The sequence below is a fragment of the Schistocerca piceifrons genome, chromosome 1 (assembly GCF_021461385.2).
Source record: "Schistocerca piceifrons isolate TAMUIC-IGC-003096 chromosome 1, iqSchPice1.1, whole genome shotgun sequence".
Taxonomy (NCBI): Eukaryota; Metazoa; Arthropoda; class Insecta; order Orthoptera; family Acrididae; genus Schistocerca; species Schistocerca piceifrons.
In genome coordinates, this window is record NC_060138.1 from 515,683,244 (window position 1) to 515,702,419 (window position 19,176).

The following is a 19,176-nucleotide window of genomic DNA, read 5'->3' on the forward strand; positions in this document are numbered from 1 at the left end:
TGAACAAGATGTTGCCGTGTCGTTGGATATTCTGTATTGAGGCCGGACTTGAAGTCTTGCAGTGTTCTCTTAGGAGATTACATCAAGAATGTCGTTAATGTCCACCTCGACCGTAGAACCTGGAAGAATTGGGGCACCGTATCCTAACAATTTTTCGTACCGTCAGTCGTGTTATCGTGTTATCTGGGTCGGACATGCATGAAATTGGACTACCGATTAGATGGATGCCCGGTGATGCAATGTGAACACACATAAGACATAAAAAAATAAAAATAAAACTTGAGAGTTTGTCCTTCACATACTGCCCATTTATCTGTAGCGACGGTTTGAAATTTTTTGTGGTGGATTGTGCAGCTCCCAGAAGTCGCGGTGCAGGTCATTTCACGAACAAAACTCGGGAACACCTGGCAACCCGACGTTCGGTCTAAATTCTGTCCGTCGGTGCACGGATTTGGCGAACACTGGGCCAGCGCGCGGCGTTCTCTGGAGTGCAGATTGGAATCTGCAGGGGCGGCCCGTCCAGCACCGCACCGCAGCTCGCTTCGACCCCGAACACCTGTTGATCGCTCCACTGCTTACCGTGCGACACACCAGCCTCCCTTGGCCCTGAAATTGTATTTACTATCCATCTTCATTCAGCGCTCGCTACCGACACGGTGCCTCATGAAAATCGTTACAAGTATATTCTCTGGCAATTTTATTACAATTTCTTTGGTTTTAGTTTGACTTCCATAACCCAAGATCTTCATGTGCTCGTGGGAAAAATTTAAGTTTAAAAAATCTGTATTCCCACTGTATGATCTATAGTGTGTTTCAGATAAGCTACGAGAGGCATTCTATACTGATGTACACTTTTATTTCTGCCGTCATCCATTGTGCGCCATTTGACTCATTGCAGTTGTAATGAGTACAGATGTAGTACTTTGCTCTAACCGTCGGTAGCAGGACGACATGGCGTGTGTTCACCAAGGACAACGCTGGAGGCGGCCGGAGTGGCCCAGCGGTTCTAGGCGCTACAGTCTGGAATCGCGCGACCGCTACGGTCGCAGGTTCGAATCCTGCCTCGGGCATGGATGTGTGTGCTGTCCTTAGGTTAGTTAGGTTTAAGTAGTTCTAAGATCTAGGGGACTGATGACCTCAGAAGTTAAGTCCCATAGTGGTTCAAATGGCTCTGAGCACTATGCGACTTAACTTCTGAGGTCATCAGTCGCCTAGAACTTAGAACTAATTAAACCTAACTAACCTAAGGACATCACACACATCCATGCCCGAGGCAGGATTCGAACCTGCGACCGTAGCGGTCACGCGGTTCCAGACTGAAGCGCCTTTAACCGCACGGCCACACTGGCCGGCTAGTCCCATAGTGCTCAGAACCATTTGAACCATTTTGAACCAAGGCTGGACGATTTGCGTTCTGCGGAAGGAGGATCGAAACACTGCGGATATTCACAGGCGATTGGTGGCAGTGTGTGGAGAGCGTGCACCATCAGGAAAAAGTTCTTGCAACATGACAACACGCCTTCAGAAACGAGTCGAAAAACCACGCCTGCCATCGTTGAAATGGGGTTCCACGTACTGCCACACCGTATTCTCGTGACGTTGGGTTCGCAGTTCCTGGAAGACTGCTAAGTAATGTCTGGCCGCCCGGCCGGTTAGCCTTGCGGTCTAACGGACTGCTTTCCGGGCGGGAAGACGTGCCGGTCCCCGGCCCGAATCCGTCCGGTGTGGCGGCCAGCCTGTGGAGGATTTTTAAGGCGGTTTCCCATCTGCCTCGGCGAATGCGGGCTGGTTCCTCTTATTCCGCCTCAGTTACACTAGGTCTGCGATTGCCGCGCAAACACTTTCTCCACTTACGCGTACACCGTAATTACTCTACCACGCAAACATTGGGGTGACACTCGTCTGGCGTAAGACGTTTCCGGGGGGTCCACTGGGGACCGAACCGCACAATAACCCTGGGTTCGGTGTGGGGCGGCGGTGGGGTGAGTGGACTGCTGTAGCCTGGGTGGGGTTGTGTACCACTGAGGGCTACGGCGGGGGCGAAGCCTCTCCGTCGTTTCTAGGTCCCCAGTTCCATACAGTACAGTACAGTACAGTACAATACAATACAATACAATACAATGACCGGTCACAGGTATCTTCATAGCCTCGAGTAGGCGGTAATCAGAAATGGTCAGTCAATTCATGAGATTACGGTGGGTGTGTCAGAACCTGGGACCCAATTTCAGCGATGGCGGCCGTGGTTCTTCGACTCGTGCGGGGACGAGCGTTGTGTTGCAAGAGAATGTTTTTTGTTACGGCGTGCACTCTCCACAGACTGCCACCAATCGCTTGTTAATATCCGCACTGTTTACACCCTCATTCCACAGAAACCTCTTCACTGTTCTTGACGACCACACTCTATATTGTTCGCTCGCGTAATGGCCGCAGTTGGAAAAATTGTCTGTCCTTCCACTAAGGGTATACCACAGGACTACCGTAATTATGAGTCAAATAGCGCCTCATGCATAATGGGAAAAAATAGTGTAAATCAACATGGAACTCCCCTCGTATTTTTCTCGGTAACTTAGAAAATAATAAGTGAAAGGAATATTTAGACAACTAAGTGTAACAAATGTTTTTCAATCTGCGATGTTATGAACATAGTTTATTTAATTATCTTTCATAAAGTTACGGCAACGAGCTATTAATATTGTTTTAACTTATTATTATTGCTCTAAATACAACGTTATGTTATCCTATAATGTAGCTGATGTATTCAAATTGTGTACAGATCAGTATTAAGTTAAATTTTTATCAGTTTCAGTAATGGAGCTAGAAACTTCAAATTTTTAGGGTTGGATGCAACATGCTGTACATACTTGGTTATGTTCAGATGAATGCTCTGCTGCCGCAATGTCCATTTGGGTGATGTGTTGACACGAGTGCCCATTTTTCTGAATGCACAACTCAGTACTGTGTACAAATCAGTTTTAGTTGGTGAGATAGAAACGTACAAACTTTTATGGTACGCGACGGCGGTCTAAGGCGCTGCAGTCATGGACTGTGCGGCAGGTCCCGGCGGAGGTTCGAGTCCTCCCTCGGGCATGGGTGTGTGTGTTTGTCCTTAGGATAATTTAGGTTAAGTAGTGTGTAAGGTTAGGGACTGATGACCTTAGCAGTAAAGTCCCATAAGATTTCACACACATTTCAACATTTGGTACGTGACGTGCAGTATTCGCCACCCAGGTGTAAGGCTGATACCAAGACTGCAGCAGCGTCTCGCAAGCAGACAAGAACCAGCTAAAACACTCACTTTCATATCGTCGCTTCTAGCTGGTCCTTGTCTATTGATGCCGCGCCGCATCAAACTACTTGTTTCACGAAGAAGTCATTATTCAGCATGTAAGAATGTAATGACTGAGGCAGCCATTCGAACAAAGTGTTTCAAGGCATAATCCGTGGCTGCTTCATCAGCATCGTGTCAGCATTCGCCAAACGTACTCTTTGAATGTATATGATATGTTTACTCCGCGGTAACACCTGCAGAAGACGAAACGTCATTCACTGTCCATTCCGACCTGCCTTGTCTACGGCAGTATAACCGCACATTACTTCAAAGAAATGGTTCAAATGGCTCTGAGCACTATGGGACTTAATAGCTGAGGTCATAAGTCCCCTAAAAAATGGCTCTGAGCACTATGGAACGTAACAGCTGAAGTCATAAGTCCCCTAGAACTACTTAAACCTAACTAACCTAAGGACATCACACACATCCATGCCCGAGGCAGGATTCGAACCTGCGACCATAGCAGCCTCGCGGTTCCGGACTGAAGCGCCTAGAACCGCTCGGCCACCGTGGCCGGCGCACATTACTTCAAACAGCACTTCGAAGAAGCCCACCACTCCGTGACACCAGCGACTCCGCATCTTGTCCGCATGTCGTGAGTTGTGCAGTCGGGATAATCATCATTTTTTTTTACACCAAAATGCCTTTCGTACTTCTATGCCGACTTACAGAAGAAATTACGATGGAGGTAAAAAAATTATATTTAAATGTCTGGTTAGCAAGGATCCACGGGAAGAACTTTACTGCGTGTCGAAGTTCAAGGGTATGTTTCTGCCATTGAAGCTCCTAAAAGAGGTTAATTTTAATGAAGAGTACAGTTAGGAGCTGGTGCTTACGTTTACCTATCTAATTAAATGTTCCTTTCACTTGTTGCAGAGAAAAACACCTAATCTCAAACACCGATTACATTAAACCTTCCGGTACCTCCAGGTGTCTCCCATGTATGAAACCTTCCTGAATCATTCCTAAATGAGGTCTTTGCACTAATTAAATCGTGCCTTGTGCAGTGTTCTACAGGGTGGCTTTTGCTTTTATTTCATCCCGCAGTCCATGCTCTACTAATTTCCATTTTCTTCGTTTTTTCTTTGTGGAAATGCAGTCCCCATCTCAGTTAACTATCTTAACACACTGAACAATTTATTTGATCCTATCATAAATTTTATTCAATGTATCCATCATCTACGTACGTCGTTGTGCTAGGTGTCTCTCTTAGCTGTCATAATAATCTGTTCCCAGTATTATTCGTAGTATTTTCTTTTGCATTATTAGACATACTCCTACACTGTTCCTTCTTTTTTTCAGCCTGTCGACATGATTAAGGAACTTAATGCTGCACGGCCCAATCCGTACTACACCCGTTTCATTTTCCCGACGATATCTTCCCAAGTATTCCCCTCCTGTAATTCCGAATGGGGGTCTGTCTTACGGCCTGAACATTTTACCCAGGAGGATGTCACCATCAGTAAGCCTTGTGATAGAGCTGCATGTTTAAATGCTGTAGCTAGCGAGAGGCTGGGAGTGGTAAGGGGCCAGGTTGCCAAAAACTAACAATTGAACCAGAAAAAGACAATGTATTTGTTTAAACTAGTACTGGAAATATTTGTGTGTTTCGATAGCAGGTCCTTAGTAATTCCGAGAAACGTCGATACATGCCAACAAATAAACAGTCCAATTTTAGAAACTGAACAATGTTACTGGAGATAGCAGCTGTTAAGATTTACCAAACGCCAAAAAACGAACAATACAATTTTAGAATTAGAAATTGGACAGTTTAGCTGGAAAAAGCGAACCATTAAGCTTTATCTCACTCCGGTGGTTCTATTTCAACATAGATTAACGAGCACAGTATTAACTAAAAGAGCGATAAACGTTTCCATTAGCAGAGATTACATACCATAAAGCTAATGTGAATGAACATTTAACTATCACCTCAAAGCAGGCAGTGAACCAAAGTTAAAGAACACTATAAAACAAATCGGCAACAATAAATGATATGCAAATAAACTTAAGAAACAACGCCCAGCTGGCTTCATCTGACAGTGATATATTTAACCCTGCATATTCAAGCAAGCCCAGATAATACTCCTAAACTACAAATTGGGCTCTAACCCAACAAACAGAATATTTGTAACATAAACAGACACAGGCACACAGTAATGTACAAACTTGCTTCCTTAAAATTTGTTTGAAAGTGTTTAAAATTTGTTTGAAAGTGTTTGAATGTAATTTTAACCAGACCCGTCACACAGATTCAATTAAGACAGGAAAATTAAAGTTGCCTTCATGCTGAGACACATTACAGGCACAACTCATAATATTTATGAATTATCCACAGAGCATGGAGACAACAGATAGAAATAAGCGTAAAGCAAACCGAATTTACGAATGTAACTACGGCTAAACGCCTCTTAGCATCACTGGGGACAGCATACAGGTAGAACCCACAGTGTAAGACACCCCCTCCGCAACCACCGTGGTACAGCAGGTAAATACAAGTATTTTATCATATATAGTGTACACATTACGCTGCACACCAAGAAAGTCCGTATGCCTCAAACGCCATTCCATTTTGCCTGCAACTCCCTTAGATAGCCGACATCTGACGTAATAGAAGACCGTCTTCCACCAGAATCGAGTATCGTGTTTCTCAAGTAAATAAATTGACAGACTGGCCACGCAGACTTAAGTCAACTCGAGAGATACGCGTGTTCCCTGGCCCCTGGCGTGCCTGGGATGCTAAGCAGGCCGTTGCTGAGTTACAGGAAAAGAGGTCAAATCGAGCTTCAGATTATGTATCGAAAGCGTCCGGGTCATATGTCCTCAGTACCATCATAGTAAGGTCATGTTTGCCTATGTTACGAGGCCGTATCAGTCATCTGTACTGTTACCCCTGCAACTATTAAAAGTACGGATGCCCTTCTCTAGAAACATATGTTACTCTGGGCCCTTGCCACGCGGAATGGCCGCGCTGCTAGAGGCGCCATGTCACGGACTGCGCGGCCGCTCCCGTCGGAGGTTCGAGTCCTCCCTCGGGCATGGGTGTGTGTGTCGTTCTTAGCGTAAGTTAGTTTAAGTAGAGTGTAAGTGTAGGGACCGATGACCTCAGCAATTCAGTCCCTTAGAAACTCGCACACATTTGAACATCTGGACCCTTCGCAGCTAACCCTCCAATGTGGTTGGACCTACTGTACTGCTGTCTGCCGCAGGAACTATCGTGCTGACGACTCTGATCCGTAGAGCTCCCACGCTGTCAGACAAAGAGAGCCTCGGGTAAGAAGTATGTCAGCAACGGATACCTGGAACATAACGGGCTCAAGAAAAGAAAAGTAAATCGAAGTGTCGTTTATCTGTTCCACTCGCGAAACAAAAAAAAGAACAAAAAAATCGGTAAAAAAATGCTGACGAGACACAGCATTCACTGTATTCAACTCTCATTCGCCAAATGGAAGGTCTGCTTCGTAACGGTAAAGCCATCATAGGTATCCTAGAAGCGAATGTAAGCTGTATACCTCTACAGTGTGGCGAGTCTTGTGTGACACAGGCTACTGGAAGGAATAAAGATAAGGGTTAACGTCTAGTCGACGACAAGATCGTTAGAGACGAAAAATGGTTCAAATGGCTCTGAGCACTATGGTACTTAACTGCTGAGGTCATCAGTCCCCTAGAACTAGGACATCACACACATCCATGCCCGAGGCAGAATTCGAACCTGCGACCGTAGCGGTCGCGCGGTTCCAGACTGTAGCGCCAAGAACCGCTCGGCCACCCGACCGGCTTAGAGACGATGATCAAGTCGAAATGGACAGGTACGGGAAGGAAACCGGCCCTATACTTTAATTCTTGGGTTGGGTTGTGTAGGGGAAGAAACGAAACAGCGAGGTCATCGGTCTCATCGGATTAGGGAAGGACGGGGAAGGAATTCGGCCGTGCCCTTTCAAAGGAGCCATCCCGGCATTTGCCTGGAGCGATTTAGGGAAATCACGGAAAACCCAAATCAGGATGGCCATACGCGGGATTGAACCTTCGTCCTCCCGGAAGCGAGTCCAGTGTAGTATCCACTGCATCTCCTTGGCAGATCAAAAATGGTTCTGGCTCTGAGCACAATGGGACTCAACTTCTGAGGTCATTAGTCCCTTAGAACTTAGAACTAGTTAAACCTAACTAACCTAAGGACATCACACACATCCATGCCCGAGGCAGGAGTCGAACCTGCGACCGTAGCGATCTCGTGGTTCCAGACTGCAGCGCCTAGAAGCGCACGGCCACTTCCTTGGCAGATCGTTAGACCGATAGAGGAGAGGAGCAAAGAACATAAGCGACTGAAACAGTCCAGCAAATGAGGTTCAAATGGCTCTGAGCACTATGGGACTTAACATCTGTGGTCATCAGTCCCCTAGAACTTAGAACTACTTAAACCTAACTAACCTGAGGACATCACACACATCCATGCCCGAGGCAGAATTCGAACCTGCGACCGTAGCAGTCGCGCGATTCCGGACTGAGCGCCTAGAACCGCGAGACCACCGCGGCCGGCAACAAATGAGGTGTTGTCAAACAAAATATGGAGCCGTATCACGAAATAAGTCAGACACGTCGCGTTACAAGCCGCATGTTACAGAGGCAATGTCAGTTATGTCTGTAGAAGTAAGAATGTTGCAAAATCTAATACAAACAAGTTTCGGACGCAAGGCTTGCGATCTACCATGCATTTTCCTGGCTGACGAGCTCTTCCTATAAAGGCTAAAAGCTCCGAGGAAATATTCGTCTCGTACAATGTCGTTACGAGGGTCAAGAAACAAATGAGCGATAAAGAGGAAGACGTGCGACAAGGAGATGAGCTCGTGTATACATAGCTGGTGCGCCACAAACGTTTACGGTTGTCGGACGGCTATATTGTCGAAGCTATATGATGTGACTCTCATGGGACACGTAAGTGAAGTACCTATCGAGGTGTCCAGCACATCGTCCGACGAACACGTAGACAACCTGTGTCGACCGCGCTAGTGAGACACGCGTTCAGTGGCTTCTAAGCACTATGAGTCCACACGTAGCTGAAGAATCTTCGGATTACAGCTCGTACTCTCTACCTGTTTCCGTTTTAATAAATAAGTTTTAAAAAGGGATCACCCGTGAGTAAAAAGTTTTTTTTTAATTTTCTCCTCGACCGTGCACCGGTGAGATTGCGACATTTTTAGCGGATTAATTTTTTTTCTTGAGGCAAAATACACTGATCAGCCATAATGCTATGACCACCGACCTAGTAGCCGGTATGTCAATCTTGACACGGATAACAACTTCGACGTGTCGTGACATAGAAGCAGTGAGGCCTTAGTAGGTCGCTGGAAGAAACTGGCACCACATTCGCACGTACTTGTCACCTAATTCTCCGTAAATTCCTTGGAAGAGGACACCACGTACAATCACATTCCACATGCGTTCATTCGGGTACAGATCTGGCAACTTAGGGGGCCAGCACATCAATTGGAACTCGCCATTGTGTACTTCGAACCATTCCATCACACTCCTGGCCTTGTGATATGGCGCATTATCTTGTTGAAAAATGCCATTACCATCGGGAAGCATGATCTTTATGAAGGAGTGTATGTGGTCTGTAATCAGTGTACGATACTCCTTGGCCATCATGATGTCTTGCACGAGCTCCCTGGATCTGTGGAAGCCCACAAAAGTGTTCCCCAGAGCATAATGGAGCCGCCGCCATATTATCTGTGTTCCGTAGTGCAGGTGTCTAGGAGCTATTCCCCAGGAAGACGACGGATTCGCGCCCACCCATCGCCATGATGAAGAAGGTATCGAGATTCATCGGACCTTGCAGCGCTTTGCCACTTCGCCAACGTCCAGTGCCGATGGTCACGTGTCCATTTCAGTTGTTTGTTGTCGAAGCCGTTGTGTTAACATTGGCACATGCGTAGTCGTCGGCTGTGGAGACCCATCGTTAGGAGTGTTCGGAGCACTGTGTGTACAGACGCATTTATGCTCTGCCCAGCATTAACGCCTGCTGTCAGTTCCGTCACAATTCGCCGACCGTCCTGTTTTATTACCAGTGAGCTCAGCATGCAGCGTCCGGCATCTCTAATGAGGGGAGGCCGCCCATCATCACGACGTCTGGTTTCGCTACGTGTTGAGGATACTCACCAAAGCACTCCTCGAACACCCGACAAGTTGTGCAGTTTCCGGAATACTCGTGCCGAACCTGATGTCCATCACAACCTGCCCTCGGTCAGACTCAGATCACGCGCCTTCCCCCTCTACACGCGGACAGCACGCCCAGATACTACACGCACTGCGCGCGTGTGTGACTAGCTGTCATTTCTCGCAAGGTGATGCTTCTATCGCTTGGACGGGTTTATATCGATAGTAGATCGGTGGTCATAATGTTGTGGCTGATCACTCTACATGTATGCTGCAATATCACATTCTGATGTTCTCTTAGTTGACTGTCGTCTTCAATGGAGCTTATTTTTTGGTAAAGTTTGTCATCTCCAACTAATAATGATTTTATGTAAATAAGTTATACACAACTGCAACCAGTCACTTTTTTTGAATAATAATGCTTTATTCCATGAACCGGTTTTCGAACCTTTTCAGGTTCATCTTCAGATGGTTTCGGGAGGATCCGGGAAGTTACATCATTACTGGTAGTAGCATAATGCTGGGTGCTGGTTTGCGACAGTATAGGCGGCTTTTTTCGGATCTGTCTGCCTCCATTTTGATGTCCGGAACACTTTCACACAAACTATATTAGTTTACACTTTGACAGTGACACTTTTCCAGCATCCAGCATCCAGCAAAAAGCGCATGCTGGATGTTGGAAAAGTGTCACTGTCAAAGTGTAAACTAATATAGTTTGTGTGAAAGTGTTCTGGACATCAAAATGGAGGCAGACAGATCCGAAAAAAGCCGCATATACTGTCGCAAACCAGCACCCAGCATTATGCTACTACCAGTAATGATGTAACTTCCCGGATCCTCCCGAAACCATCTGAAGATGAACCTGAAAAGGTTCGAAAACCGGTTCATGGAATAAAGCATTATTATTCAAAAAAAAAGTGACTGGTTGCAGTTGTGTATAACTTATTTACATTCAATATACAGTCACGATTCTAAAATATCCGTAATGGATAAGCATCATAATAATGATTTATATGTGGTACTATCGTTAAAGCGCGGAGGCGCTGTAACAAATATGTATGAAAAGGTCACACAGAGAATCGCTGTTTGAAAAGGGGAAGGGGTGCTGGTGTTCGGTTTCTCTTTGAGCTAAAACGTAGGGTAAAAGGTTCCTAGCTTAGCTCAGACCAGCGGCCACTTGTAAAGCCATTGCAACATCTGTCTTAATGTAACTGTGTTACAGTATATTAAGCAAGGCTTGAATGACGAACTGAGTTGGTGACCAAGCAAATAGTGTAATCGATTAATTCCTTTTGCAAAAGATTCTAACTGGACTGAAATTAATGCTTAGCTAATGGCACCATTTGTATGTGCACCGTTCTAATTTTAAGTGCAAAAGCAGTCAGCCTTAAATAACTTCAATCTGATGCGAGACTGATGTTTCAAATTCGGTCAACCGGTGTATCGCATCTTAGTCTGCGATAAGTTTTACCGTTTGAAAAAATCTTGCTTCTTTCGGATTATACGTGCAATAAACACGTTTTTATGAGTTCTTTTCGCTTACCAATTCCGTGTTTCAGACGTGTGCGATACGTTCAAATTTTATAATAAGGTAGACAAATGGTCGTCCTGTCGTTTTGTGAAACCTTTATCCGTTTCCACGATATAGCGGTTTGAAGTTACACACAAAATGCACGTAAAATTCTGTTTTACGCGAATCGCACACGCTAAGACATTTTAAAGTGATACAGATGACGATACAAAATATATTCTTACGGCAATTACAAGAGGCGTTTGCAAAAAAATTTTCGTCGTTGGGGTTGTACGTTCGAAAGATGACGCATCTGGACATGAAACTGTGTTTCGTAGAATTTGTTAGATTTTGAGCTCTGCATTCTGACGTAATTTAAAAAAATGGTTCTTACAGTTGATTATCATTTCGTTGTTAATATTTTAAAGATTTTGTTCACCAGTAGCTTAAAATCTTCTAAAAACCTTTGAACGTGCGAAAAAATGTATGAACAAACCCCGAATTTCGCCCAGCCCAGTATAAAATGATGTACTGTTATTTAGCATTTAAAGCTTTATCGATGACCACGCAGAAAATTAAACTAACTCGAAAATCGGTATAAAAATATTTTAAGAATGGAGGTCACCATCATTCTAAACAATCGAAAATGTTTTACTGCGATTTCTTCCAAAACTACTGTGCCATCTTGTAGAAAATTTATTTTCGTGCAAAACGCGCTTAAGTTGGTCAATTTTCGTACAGAAATGAAAAATGGTAGTTTGTAATAGTTTGTCGTGCATACATTGTTTCGCGGTTCTTCTACTTATTTTTGCCATCATACTCATATTTAATTCTGATTGGTTGTTGCAACAATTGGTTGGTTGGTTGGTTGTTTTGGGGAAGGAAACCAGACAGCGAGGTCGTCGGTCTCATCGGATTAGAGAAGGACGGGGAAGGAAGTCGGCCGTGCCCTTTGAAAGGAACCATCCCGGCATTTGCCTTGAGCGATTTAGGGAAATCACGGAAAACCTAAATCAGGATGGCCGGACGCGGGATGTTGCAACAATTCGCGCCAAAATTGTTCACCTGAGTTTTTCAACAATGACAAGAATTGTAAGATAAGACAATAACAACGTGTATGCCTTTCAATAGTTTGTTGTTTGATGTGGGAATCGTTCAGCTTGCGATATAGTAGGCTTTTACATAAGTTTATCTATGTAATGTGATTGTATCGCAAGTTGATCTACAATACATGAACTATTTACATATAATATTATCATAAACTTCGCACAGTATTTAATTTTTCGATCAGTATTGTATTTGTAGTTGCTGGGTTTTATGCACTATATTAAATATTTATGGCCATTCTTCATATGGTTGCTTATACAGACTCATGTATATAAATGTAATGTGTCTAGCTATAAAACAAAAAAACATTAAAAAACTTAAAAATTTTAAAAATTGAAAAACATAAAATAAAATCACAAAACAAAAAATTATGTTGAGGAGTGTAAGAACACACAGACGCAAATTTATGCGTTTCCTTAGAGAGGGATGCATCTATAATAGGAAGCATCCATCTTAAACTTCAATGACACGCTGTGTCATATTGCACGACATGACAAATGCCATGTTTTATGACATAATGACTTGTCATGTTTACAGCATGACATTATGTGTCATGTTAGTTTACTTGACACAACGCATTATATTGCATGACGTGGGTACTAATAGTAACATCGCAAACCAGTTAACAACATGAAAACCAATGTATGCTTAAGAGCACATACATTTTGTTAAAATGTTACAAACGTAAAGGCTATAATGCCAAAATTGTATATTTTTACCGTGTACATTTTTTATGTTGCTGGTGTTACTGTGGTGGTGCTGGTGGTAGTGGAGGTTGTGGTATTCAGTGCGAGGAATGGTTTGATGCAGCTCTCCACACTGGTCTATCCCGTACAAGCGTCGCCATATCTGAATAACTACTGCACCCTATATCCATTTGAATAAAGAAAACGAACTACCACAGCCGTGTCGTCAAAGAAACTTATTTCAAACGACTAATTTTGACTCAACACTTACGCCATCTTCGGATCCCCTATAAACCAAAAGAGTACTTTGATTTATTGGCCCATTTATCGTGTAACCCATATAATAATACTTGTATTGGATTACAGACATCAGGAATGTGTTTACACCACTGACTGACTGCAACAAAATACATATAGAAGAGCCGAAGATGGGGGAAGTGTAGTGCCGAAACTAGTCATTTGAAATAAACTCACTGACTGACTGCAACAAAATACATATAGAAGAGCCGATGATGGCGGAAGTGTAGTGCCGGAACTAGTCATCTGAAATAAACTTAATTGGTAACACAGCTGTGGTGTGTTCGTTTTCTTTATTTATATCATCAGTCGTCGTTCGACGTCCGCGAGAAAGATGCACTTCCACAAGTTGTACATCCATTTGAATCTGCTTACTCTGTTCATGCCTATGTCTGCCTCTACAATTCCCACCTCCCAATTCCTCCCATTACTAAACTAACCATTCATTGACGCCTCAGGATGTGCCCTATCATCCGATCCCTTCTCTCACTCATTTGTGCATGAATTTATTTTCTCCCCTCTTTGATTCAGTACCTCCCAGATAATCTTCAACGATCTTCTACAACCCTAGATTTCAAGAGATTCTGTTCTCACCTTATCTGAACTGCTTGTCGTCCACATTTCACTTCAGTACAAGGCTACACACCAGCCGAAAACCGTCAGAAAAGACTAAATAACACTTAAATTTCTTTTTTTTCAGATATGCTTTTTGTACTATTGCCAGTCTGCATTTTATATCCTTTCGACATCGACCATCATTCGTTACTTCGCTGCCTTAATAAGTAAAGATACCTACTACTTTAAGTGGATAGTTTCCTAATCTATTATTTATTTCGACTACATTCCATTACCCTTGTCGTGCTTTTGTTGATGTTTACCTTATTACCTGTTTTCAAGACGCTGTCCGTTCCGCTCAACTGCTCTTCCATTTCTTTACACACTCTAACTGAATTACCGTGTCATCGGTCAATTTCAAAGTTTTCATTTCTTCTGCACGAACTTTAATTTCTTCTCCAAATTTTCCTTTGGTTTCCTTTACTGCTTGCTTAATGTACAGATTCGATAACATAGAAGATAGGCTACAACGCTGCCTCACTCCCTTCTCAGCTATTGCTACCTGTAATGTCCTCCAGCTGCTTATAACTGTAGTCTGGTTGTTTCTCTACATGCTGTTCATAATCATTCGCTCCCTGCATTTTACCCCTGGTGCGTTCAGAATTTCAAAAAGTGTATTCGAGTTAATATTGTCAAGAGTTTTCTCTAAATCTGCTGATGCTATAAACTTTAAGTTCGCCTTCCCTTGACCTATCTTGTAAGATACGTCATAGGATTATTATTGCCTCGCGTGTTACTACATTTCTCCGAAATCCAAACTGATATTCTCCAAGGTCGGCTTCTACCAGTTTTTACATTTTTTTGAAAATAACTCGTCTCACTATTGCGTAGCCATGACTTGATAACGCTCTGAGTCCCAATGGTTTCTGCCTGAAACCACACCCACGTTGTTTTTAGTACCAGTGGCTTTCGCATGAAACAAGACAGAGACTACTAGTGGTACACTGAGGTACTTCTACGAATGTAGTACACTGTAGCAATCACTTGCAGCGTTCAAAGCAACAGTTAGCGCGGAGATGATGCTATGTGATTGTAGGAGATTCTGACCTGCCTTTTTTTTATTGGCAGTACCGAGAACATCATTGACAGTGAAAGTAAATATATCTAAGTTATTCTAAATTTTAGTTTGCATTACTGTTTTTATGAGTATTATCGAAATGACACCACTGGGACAGTATGCAGTTGCGATAAAAACTATCAAAATTTAGGCCCATTTTAGCTGGTTTTTTTAACTATAATTTGTTTTAGGCGTTATGAGTTAATGGAAGTTTAGAGATGGGGGGATTTTGTCTAGGAAAACTGCGAAACTGCTGTCAGTAGTATATCACATGAAATGATGCGTGGTTGAAAACTGTGTTCCATTGGTCGCGAAGCGAAACCACCTCCTTAAAGCAAATGACTGTTTACCTTTTGACAATCTTGTTTTGATGCGTAATATGATAATGAATGTTAATCACGTGAAAAATTGTAAAATTATGGATTTCTTCATATAGTTAGGACTCAAAGAGTTAAATTGTCGGTACATGCCTTTTTTGGAACTTGAATTATTACATTCTTTTTGAAGTCTGAGAGTGTTTCCCCAATCTCAAATATCTTGCACACATGCGGAAAAGTCAAGCCATGGCGGCTCTCCCAAGGAGGTCAGTATTCTTCTAGACGACAGAAAGTAAAATGAACGCACCGAGGACGGTGAAACTTCGCCGAAAAAAGTATAGGTGGATAAGGAAAAAGCTGTTTGCTCAGTGCAGACCTTTTCCAAAACACATGGCTAGAGAAGAAGCAAGTTACACGACTGCGCCATCGACATCTCATCAAGGCCCAAGTTGATGTCCCGAAAGCGCCATTGCAAGGCATTAGAGAGCTTTGCTACTTCTCAAGGGCCCGTAAACGACTAAGGAAAGAAGAAGAAGAAGAAATGTGGTAGGGCGAAAGGACAGCTGGCGTTTTACTCCCGGAACTGGAAACTGACCCAACATAGGAGAAGAGAAGAAACTCAAAACAAGAGGATCTGAGTAAGGGTTTAGAAAACTTCGTACATCCAGGAACAAATAACGCTGTACAGGCACTGCTTTTGTTCAGCGCCGCGCCTTTGGCTACGAGCAACAACTATCAGATGTCGACCGCCTTAGCGCACCACTCAATGTAGACTCCAGCAGAACAGAGAGCCTGTCATCGCCAGTTGCGCTAATGAGGGAGGCCAAGTACATGGAATCGCACAAGAAGCTTTAGTAATATGAAAATGTATTTCCGTATCGATTGCAAAGTATTTTTGCTAACAGCTAGGCAACTTATTACTTCCACGTATGTCTCGCAAAACGACCCCAACAAATAAATCTAAGACTCTATAGCCAAAATGAACGATAACTGACAGTCATACTTCCGACAGACCATTCGCGAATGGAACAGGATAGGGCGCCAAATAAAGTTCCACCGTCCGCCACACACCGTAAAAATTATTTGCAGAGTATGATGCAAACCTCGGCTTGTACGGGACGTAAGCATTAATTTTTGTATTGTATTGTATGGAACTGGGGACCTAGAAACGACAGAGAGGCTTCGTCCCCGCCGTAGCCCTCAGTGGTTCACAACCCCACAACAGGCTACAGCAGTCCACTCACCCCACCGCCACCTCACACCAAACCTAGGGTTATTGTGCGGTTCGGCCCCCCAGTGTACACCCCCTCCCCCTTCCCCACCCCTCCATCCCCCTCACCCCTCCCTCCCTTACCTTCCACCTACCTCCTCCTCTCCCTCCCCCATCCCCCTACATCATACCTCCCCCTCCCTCCTCCACCTTCCCCCCTCCTTCCTCCACCTTCCCCCCTCCCTCCCCCCTAACCCTACATTGAACCTCCCCTCCCCCTCGTCCCCCTCTTCGCTACCCTCCCCCTCCTCCCTCCCCCGCCCCCCCTCCACGCCTCCCCAGCAGATTAGTGCCGGGGACCGGCGCACCTTCCCGCCCGGAAAGCAGTGCGTTAGACCGCACGGCTAACGGGGCGGGCAACACTAATTTTGATACTTTTCTTCTTTCCTTCCTTTGCCTGCAAGATTTTTTCACGAGTTCTGTTTTGATGACGGTATTTGAGACTAAGGTATTGTGTGAAATGTGTAACTTCGATAAATAACAGTTGTATAGCACTGTGACAAACACATGAAAGATCTGAATTTCGTCACTATAAATTCCAGAAAGTGTACGTTTGGTGTCGATTTGCAGGTTCCCGCAAGCCGGAATAATGCGATACATATATTTTAAGCTTTCCTTTCCGGACTTTTTGTACTGGTTATTCTCAAAAACAGAAGCTACAAAACCGATTTTTAAAATTACCAGGTCTTTTGAAAGAATAGGGAGATTTTTTATGTATACAGTTTTAACACATAATTTACTTTTACAAAGGCACGAGCTGGAGCATTCATTTCGCTTTGCCGAGATAACACTGAAACAAGAATTTCAGTTCGTGTAACTCAAGTAATATACGAGGATTGGAACTTTAATAGCAGCAATTACTTATTTACAGTGTATAAAAAGATAGATACGAATTTCAAAATATTTCATATAAATAATTGGCACAATTGAAGTTCTTCTTTTCTTGTTAAACGTGCCTTTTGTCTTTTGTTTCAGTGCGCCTCCATGATTCCATACAGGAAGAGAACTTCCACTATTTGGTCTTTGATCTGTAAGTATACCCACAACTTTTCTGTAGACTGTTTGAAATGCAGCTGCTTTAAAATAATTCATTTATTTTGATATTTTTACTTCTCATTATAATTTTACTTAATTTCAGTTTATCTGTTCAGAAATTCGTTGTATGATAGAGAAGTTTTGTATATTCATAGTTTTCAATGTGTCTGCATAAAAGCTCTTGCACCACCCGATGAAATATACTTAGAGACAGCAGAAAAGGTGATAAATAGTAGCTTTTTTGTCTTATAGATCAAAATCTGTAAAGGCTGCTGGCGTACAGTCTTCTGTGCCTGAAGTCTACTTATTTTAATAAATAACAGCGCTAGTTGCATAAATATATTCCGAATGCGACCAGTGTCGTCCACTGGGTCATTTTCAAGGGTCAAGTAATTATTTAACCCAGGATTATCGAGAATACATCAGTGGTCTGGATAAATTTATTTCTCATTCTCACGTACATAATATCTATGTCAACTGAAGTATGCACTTGAAGAGCAGAGGTTATTTTGCAGTTGCTTGCGATGCACTCAACTCATAGCCTATTTTCTATTCATTCTTCGCATAGCAGAATAACACTTAGTGCTGAGAGTTATACTTAGCATGGCAGATTTCATTTGCCCTGAGTAAAAGTAGAACTCCATATATTTTTCCCTTAGAACAACAACATGGTGCAACGCCACACTTTGCCTAATTGGGGTATAACTTCGAGCTAAGGGCGTTAGTTTGGCTGTTATTGTCGCTGGCCGGTGGTTGGTGGTATGTTTCCACATGTCCCCTTCACTCCAACAGAGATATACGGTTTTCGCACATAATCGTCGCTGTAAACCTGTTTTGTACGCCTCTGAAAATCTCGTCCAGGTGCGGATGTCAATAACGTCTTCTGAGCTGTTGCAGTACCGCAGCCGGAATTGTTACTTGGTCACATGAGCTGTCAGTCCCCTCCTTTTACCCGTGGCTTCTACAAAATGCAGCGCTTAACGTATGTCAGGTGACGGCTCAGTCAGAGTTCATGTACTGGTAGTCCCAAACATTTAGGGCCATAATTATCCAGATGCTAGAGAATCCTGAGCTGATATTTTCATACAAGGGAACAACTATCCGAAATGATTATTACAGCCGGTACGAGGCCATGAATGAGGCCCGTGTTTGGAAAATGCAAATGTTTAGTAACAAACAGCCGCAAGCGGCATCTACGTTGCTGGCGCTACCTTACACAACTAACCACATTCATTTGTGATATGTCGATGATAATTGCCACAGTTTACAGCTAATGAATACTTGTGGAACATCGCCCGTTACAAGACCTTACAGGCTTGCATTTAATGTATGGTGCAGCGAGATGTAGCTCTCAGAAACCCTACGCCTTCGCACATTACGTACCCTTTCCGAATGAAATTTTGACATCATCCCCCTAACAATGAAATCGTCTCGATACATTTTCATCTAAACGCCGCAAACCACCTTCAGGCGTGTGGCGGAGGGTACTTTGTGTACCACTTTCACCACCCACTTTTCTTGTTCCAGTCGGGCTTGATTCACGGGAAGAACGATTGCTAGTAAGGTTCCGCCTGTGCTTCGATTTCTCACATTTCATTTTCATGGTCTTCGCGCAAGGTGTAATGTTGTTGCTTTAATTTCTTCTGAAAGCGGTACTGATAGACAATAAAAGCGGGTTAAAAGCTGTGAGCTGTCTGGGGAAGTTAACCTTGCATTACTGCGCAACTGTTTCACCAGGTATCCAGTCTAGCTTACCAAATTCCCAACCAGACTAACATTAATTATAATCTTTTAATAGTCATAC

General features: G+C 43.5%; 1 protein-coding gene across 13 annotated transcripts in view; it reads left to right on the forward strand.

The window, feature by feature from the left end:
- LOC124797826 (calcium/calmodulin-dependent protein kinase type II alpha chain) overlaps window positions 1-19,176 on the forward strand; it is a 1,017,246-nt gene that overhangs the window by 677,906 nt on the left and 320,164 nt on the right. For all 13 annotated transcript variants that reach the window (XM_047260866.1, XM_047260890.1, XM_047260884.1 and 10 more), the window contains exon 4: window positions 17,313-17,367. In XM_047260866.1, coding sequence (XP_047116822.1) covers window positions 17,313-17,367 — 55 coding nt within the window. The remainder of the gene's footprint in view (window positions 1-17,312; window positions 17,368-19,176) is intronic.